Source organism: Babylonia areolata, chromosome 4, assembly GCF_041734735.1.
Source record: "Babylonia areolata isolate BAREFJ2019XMU chromosome 4, ASM4173473v1, whole genome shotgun sequence".
NCBI lineage: Eukaryota > Metazoa > Mollusca > Gastropoda > Neogastropoda > Buccinidae > Babylonia > Babylonia areolata.
The window spans coordinates 15,184,278-15,191,718 of NC_134879.1; the positions used below are offsets into that span (position 1 = coordinate 15,184,278).

General features: G+C 42.0%; 1 protein-coding gene across 5 annotated transcripts in view; it reads right to left on the minus strand.

Annotated features, from left to right (window-relative positions):
* Positions 1-6,194, minus strand: part of LOC143281575 (iduronate 2-sulfatase-like) — a 26,456-nt gene extending 20,262 nt beyond the window's left edge. For 2 of the 5 annotated variants that reach the window (XM_076586809.1, XM_076586805.1), the window contains exons 1-3: positions 5,674-5,699; positions 3,585-3,678; positions 859-1,004 (exon numbers count right to left, since the gene is read on the minus strand). In XM_076586809.1, coding sequence (XP_076442924.1) covers positions 859-1,004; positions 3,585-3,633 — 195 coding nt within the window. In that variant the 5' untranslated portion in view covers positions 3,634-3,678; positions 5,674-5,699. Of the gene's footprint in view, positions 1-858; positions 1,005-3,584; positions 3,679-5,673; positions 5,709-6,025 lie in introns of those variants that run through there. The other 3 variants (XM_076586808.1, XM_076586806.1, XM_076586807.1) reach the window with 3 other exon arrangements.
* Positions 6,195-7,441: the final 1,247 nt, after the last annotated feature.

The window sequence follows — 7,441 nt, forward strand, 5'->3', positions numbered from 1 at the left end:
AATATGCTTGCTTTTGTAATTTTCATAAGAAAAAAAATCCACTAGAGAATGGTGATGGTGATGGTTAGAAGATAGGGGTGGGTGGGAATGGGGGTTGGAGAAGGTTGACGGGTGTTGGAGGTCTACGGAGGGGAAGATAATTATATGAAACAGCCTGTACGCTTTGACACTGCATTGCAAATAACATTGAAACATACAATTTTCTGCAGACAGTGTCGCCGAAATAATACCACAGGAAAAACAAACAAACAAACGAAAAATAAAACCAAAAAACATATAGGAGTGTTGTTTAGCTTGGAGAAAAAAAACCCAAACAACATCCCCTCTCCCTGGTCAGTGCCAGTAATCATTACACAACAGTTCTGCACAAAATCTCTACTCATAACATTGTTTACCAGTTAACACACAGTTACTCTGAACTGGTTATTGTACATCTTGATTAAGAAAACGCATACATGTATAAATAAGATAATCACGTCTATTCATCCCAGAAAAAAACCCCAACAGAAGTGCAATCTTTTCCTGGAAGTTTTTTTCCCCAATTTCAGATGAGTGTTGATTTCCAGAAGTTTTTTTTCTTCAGAAACTCCCCCCCCCCACCCACTGGGAATGTGTTTTTTTTTTCATGTAAATCTTTAAAAAAATTTTTTTTAAATACCTATTTGAGATGAGTATTAATTTCATGAGAGAAGTGGTTTTTCTTTCTTAAAAAACAAACAAACAAAAACAAAAACACACACACACACAAACAAACAGACAACAACACTGGGAATGTTTTTTCATGTAAGTCTTCCCCCCCCCCCTCCTCCTCCTACACCGGCCCTACACTACTGACATGACAACTGCAGCAACACTCACCTGGACGTAGGCGTTGTCAAAGAGGACGCTGCGGGCTGCCAGGTTGTCGATGTTGGGCGTCACCATGTTGCTCTCCCCGTAGCAGTTCAGCTTGGGCCTCAGGTCATCCACCACCAGGAACAACACGTTCGGCGCCGCGCCCACTGCTGGGCACAACAACAAAACAGAGGAGGAGTTGAATCAATGAATATCCCCGAAAACGGAGTATGGCTGGCTTCATCAAGTTCATGGCGGGGTAAAAACGGTCGTACAAGTAAAAGCCCACTCGTGTACATACGAGTGAACGTGGGAATTGCAGCCCACGAACGCAGAAGAAGAAGAAGAAGAAGAAGAAGAAGAAGAAGAAGGTATGAATGAATGAATTTTATATTAAAAAATGTGAGGGTAATAGAACAAGCAACAATGTTTTATTCATTTTTTTGTTTTCATCCTGCCCTCGAAAGGAGAAAACTGGAAAAGAAAAAAAGAAAAAAAAGAAATGAGATTAAGTTGGAGGGGGAGTGTTAGAGTTTTGGGAGTTTTAGGGATGGGTTGATGAGAAAGAAAGAAAGAGAGAGGGAGAGAGAGAGAGAGGGAGAGAGAGAGAGAGAGATGGGGGAGAGAAAGAGAGAGAGAGACAGAGAGAGAGAGAGAGAGAGAGAGAGATAGACACATACACATACACAAAGACAGACACACAGAATTGTCCCTCCAGTTCCCTTGACCCCCCCCACCCCCCTCCCTCTCCGAACACCAACCGTCGTGCAACCCCCACACCCCAACAAAAACAATGACGAAAAACAACAACAGCCCCCAAAACAACAACAACAACGAAACCAAACAACAACGCAAAAACACCCCAGAACTTTTTGTTTCAAAGTAACAACTAGACCATATGTATTTTACGGATAAAAGCAGTATAACCAGAAAGAAGGTTATTTTCCATTTCGCCTGTCCCCACATCATTTCAAAAGTCTCCAGATCTATATAAGCTTTTCGACTGTTCAGCTGTAAGAGATAGAGACTCTGATGATTTATTCATTTACGGTTATAGCCCCATATACAGAAGAGTCGATAACAAAATTTGCAAATGTCACCAAAACTGAAGAGAGAGAGAGAGAGAGAGAGAGAGAGAGAGAGAGAGAGAGAGAGAGAGAGACGTGTGTGTGTGTGTGTGTGTGTGTGTGTGTGTGTGTGTGTGTGTGTGTGTGAAAGAGACACATAACTATACATAGACAGAGGGAGAAACGGAAATACTGAAGTAGAAAAAGAAAGAGAGGGAGGGAGGGAGGGAGGGAGAGAGAGAGAGAGAGAGAGAGAGAGAGAGAGAGAGAGAGAGAGAGAGAGAGAGAGAGGGAGAGAGGGAGAGAGAGAGAGAGAGAGAGAGGGAAACTTATGTGTGTGTGTGTGTGTGTGTGTGTGTGTGTGTGTGTGTGAGGATGGATGTGAAAGAGACGCACAACTAAACATAGATAGAGGGAGAAACGGAAATACTGAGGTAGGAGAGAGAGAGAGAGAGAGAGAGAGAGAGAGAGAGAGAGAGAGAGAGAGAGAGAGAGAGAGATGCACACACACACACACACACACACACACAAATAATCATGAGATCTGATAAACCTCCCTTCAACTATTTTCAGAGTAGTTTTATTGGTTGACTCAAAATCAGTCTTATACGCATTTGAATCGTTAGATATAAAAACTCGACCAGACCTAATTTTTGAAATATATATATCTATTGCACATTCTATTCTGTCCTATCAGCCGAAGGCACAACCACAGAATTTTGTTGGGTACCCTCTCATGTTGGTATAAAAGGAAATGAAATGTCCGACAGAGCAGCAAAAAAAGGGTGCACAAAGAATAGAGAATTCATTTGAAATAGTTATCCAACGATCAGTTTCAGAATGTTACAGACTTCTCGAGTGTTTAGTATAGAACAGACGCCAGGCTAGTGGTGATGACAGGATTTCACACCAAGAGGACAAGGAGCTTACAACTGAAATTACCCAACGCAAATTGATGGATTTCCCATCGCACTGTCATAGACTGGTAACCTCTTTGATATCCCGTAAAAGACTGAACGCTTTCAAGACAAAGTTTAGGAAAAACGTTTATTGTGTATGTGGTAAACAAATCACACGATCTCATATTTTGTTTCGGTGTCAAATTATTAACAGGTTACTTCCAAAGTCATGTAAAGTTAGAAAGTCATGTAAAGTTAGAAAATTCTGAGAACAAATAATAAAAGAAAAAAAGTCCAACCAATTACTTTTGATTGAACTTGCTGAATCTCTGTTACATAGTCCAGTAAGAGTGTTTCTATGATGCGACCTTACCGATTTTCGGTTTTAATTCCTATTGTAGTTTATGATGTTAATTGCTGTTACACAGATATTTACGAATTGTTGATTCCATTGTTCTAGTTTATCCTTTCTCTGTATATCCCCTTCAATCACCATACCCTTACCCCAATCTCTCTCTCTCTCTCACACACACACATGACACGTCTAATATCACTCAAAGTGAAAAGACGTTAAATTAAAGAAAGAACACACACACATATCTCTCTCTCTCTCTCTCTCTCTATATATATATATATAGAGAGAGAGATAAGGAGAGAGCTTCACACACACATACACACACACACACGTACGCACACACACACGTACGCACACGCGCGCACACACACACACACTCAGAGAAAACTAGGCATTAACCGAAAGAGGGGTTGACAGAAGTGCACTTACCTCCCCCAACAACCGCCAGTAAAGTCAGGAGAAGTAAAATCCTCTTCATCTTCTGTCTGTCTGGTAGCACTCGTGACAAAGCTTATGTGTTGACCTGCAACGTATAGACAAGTACATGCCAATGAAAATAAAGCGGAGGCTACAATGTAAGAACACGAACACACTCACAGATGTATACAGGCCTGAATCGTATATGGGTTTTGTAAAAACAAGAAACAATAGCAAAAACAACTATAAGAACAAAAACAAACAAACAACAACAACAACAACAACACACACACATCTTTATTGCAAGCTACATCAAATTGCTGTGTGTTATTTCTGTATATCAATTTCAATAATGGTTATGACATTTGAGTTCAGCTATAGTTTGTGTTCGTCGGACTCTGGCAGGGCTGAGAGGCCAGTGTGTGGTGAGAGTAACTAGCCTAATGTATATGTTATTTCCAAACTGTAATAATCAAAACACATTTCAGGCTTTTGAACTATATAATTACAAAAAAAAAAGTAAAACAAAAAGAGACGAACAGAGAGGTGACGCTTGAAACACTCACGTGGAAAGGTCGACAGACAGCCACTTTTGTTCACGAGCTGTTACTGTACAGTAATTGTGGGGATAGGAACAGCGTGGCAGGCATTAAAAGGACTCTTATATAGTCAGTGTCGTCCACACTGAGATAACATGCAAAATGACTGCAAGGCCATTTCCTCTGACCAGCGTACAAAACGTATACCCAACGTTCGTGTTATCAGGAAGTCAAGAAATCAGTGTCATGTTTGGACAGCGCGTTAATTAATTAAATCAACGTCCGACATACACACGACAGATACGCAAGTTTGGTGGGTTTTTTTTTCAGCTCCAAACTGACTGTTCACATACCCACGCATGCTTGCTCATCAGTGACACACATACACACGGCACGCGGGTGCAGTGACATACACACATAAACTAGTAAACACACACACACCGGCACACGCACACACGGCACTGACACACACACACACACACACTGACGTGCGCGCGCGCGCACACACACACACACACACATGCGTGCGCGTTTTCTTTTACATTCAGCTATGGCAAAACATTATAACAGATATGGGTCATGTTTCTTTCACACCATCAAAAACATCTATCAGTTCGCGAAAATGCACTTCGTATCGTGTGTGAGTTCAGACATGGAAGCGATCTGTCAAAATACATTTGGCAAAGTGCTGTGCAGATCGAAACACAAATGGGCAACTCCGTACATGCTCCGTCCATAAACGCAGGTCTCAGGGCGCTTTGAAAAAGCCGGCACCTGACAAGCATTTGAGAGAAGCACAGCAAGTTATTTACACACTCATATATATATACACACTTATATATACACTGACGCTTCAGACACCTGACAAGAATTGGAAAGAATGCATGCGACTTTAAAACACACACACACACACACAAACGCACACACACACAAACATATATATATCATGTTTCAATTTCATCAGTAAGTTACTGAGCTTTAAGGAACTTATTTTTTGATAGTAGAAGAAAATAGACAATTGCAGTGCGTTAGGCTCTGGGGGAAACCTGACACAGTGAAACTGCATCACAACATGTACGTCATAGCTTGTTTGCGTCATAATAGCTGCGTAAGAGTGACCCTGGTAACATGTAAACAACTTATCCCTTGAGGAAAGAACGTGATCGTTCCGAAAATTTTGAATATTTGACAGATTGATGAGTTTGTTTTTCTTTCTTCTATTGTCTATTTATATATATGTATATATATGCACACACACATACACACACACACATATATATATATATATATATAGATGAGAGAGAGAGAGAGAGAGAGAGAGAGGGAAATCCCGATCTTGTGCGCGTGACCAAACCGGAAGAGAGGACAGTCGGCTACCATTTTACTCTCACGGCTGGTCAGTTATGTTACAGTTCTGATAAGACATGAAACGCTTCAAAACTGCGCCAAACACCAATCGGCAGGAATTCCTGAAAGAGCAAAGCAGTTGACTCGCGTGTGACCGGATGCTGAGTTACTTTACAACTATGCACAAACGTTTTGCCATGAAACGATCGTCTTACCGCCCTTCGCTTTGCTGTCGTCTGCTGATAGCCCCTTCACCGCCAAATGCCCGCTTGAAATCACTGGCGCAGGAACACAAATAGTCCCAAGGTCATGTTCATTTCCACCTTTCTTGTAACTATTTGGTATAAAGCCGATGACGTGAAACACACACACACACACACACAACAACAACAGCAGCAGCAGCAGCAAAAAACAAAGATGAGATCTATTTTTTTTCTCTACCCATAAAAATGCCCCAAGGAAAGCATTCGATTTTCTTCAGTCGTCTCCACAGGGAACGCAACACTTTACTTCCCTCTCCAGAAACGTCTCCCTCGATAAAAACAACAAAAACAAACCCCAACTTACACTGGTCTTGTCTGTGACTTGACACCGACAGCGAAAGCTCATGGGTCGTGAATCTTAACACTTCGATCTTTATCTGTGGAACTGTGTCCCTTAGTCGAGTTAGTGAACAACTATTTTCTCAATCTTCACGTCTTTTTGTCGTTCACGGGACTCAGTCCCCCCAGGTAAGAGAAGTCGAACTCAGCGGATTTAATCCTCCCCGCGCTCCCCTCCTGTCTCAACACCGATTCTCTTCCACATTGCTCTCCGGAAAATTAAGTTAACTGATCCTTCCCCACTCCATTGCTTGTTGTCAGCTCGGCCGCACTGTGTGTGTGTGTGTGTGTGTGTGTGTGTGTGTGTGTGTGTGTGTGTGTGTGTGCGTGCGTGCGCGCGTGTGTGTTTGTGCAGTGTTTTATCACAGAGATTACTTTTTGTTTTCAAAGTCAAATGTATTTTTGGTTTCTACTGGTGGCAAAATTATGAACGATTGTGTGTGTGTGTGTGTGTGTGTGTGTGTGTGTGTGTGTGTGTGGATGTGTATGCGTGCGTGCGCGCGCGCGTGTGCGCGCGCTTTGTGTGTGTGTGCGTGCATGTGTGTGTGTGTGTGTCAGTGTGTGTGCATGCATGCTTGTGTGTGTGTGTGTGTGTGTGTGTGTGTGTGTGTGTGTGTGTGTGTGTGTGTGTGTTATCTCAGAGACAACTTTTTGTATACAAAGTCAAATGTTTTGGTTTCTACTGGTCAGTGGCAAAATTAGGAACGACTGCCTTCTTTCTTTCTTTTTTCCTTTTCCTCTCTTGACTTTATTCCCCCCATGAAGCTATGTAGGGATTCGAAATACTGCTGAATCGCGTTTAGTTTGATAACATAGTCCTCAGTTGACCTAATTCGTGCTCAGCTGGATTATCACCATTATTTCCTCGAGTGTGTGTATCAGTCGGGAGCGGAGGATTAGGGACAGAGCGAAGATATGAGCGGCCGTAGAAGGTCAGTGGTATTGTGTGAATGGTTGTTAGCGGCTAAGGGGCAGTAACTGATCAAAGTTGAAAGAAAGGTCTCTGTATTAGCAGACGAGGGTCTCTATAGAAATATCTTGGAGTCTTCCCTTTCCTTCTCCCATAACCATGCCTTTCCACATAACACTTTTGAAATGCTCGAAGTCACTCTCAATGTTCCCGGTCACTCAATCATCTTCTGTTGTCTCTATCGTCCTCCTCCTAGTCGTAAAAATAACCTAACGTCTTCTCTGTTTCACGATGAGTTCCGAACATTACTTGATTACTACAACCTTCGTTCTGGTAAACTTATCATCCTCGGAGACTTCAATTTTCATTTCAACAACCAAACTTCCTCTGATGTCAAACGCCTATGTCTATCTCTGTCCAATCATTCTCTCTCTCAGCTCGTTACAGAACCAACACACAGATCTGGCCATA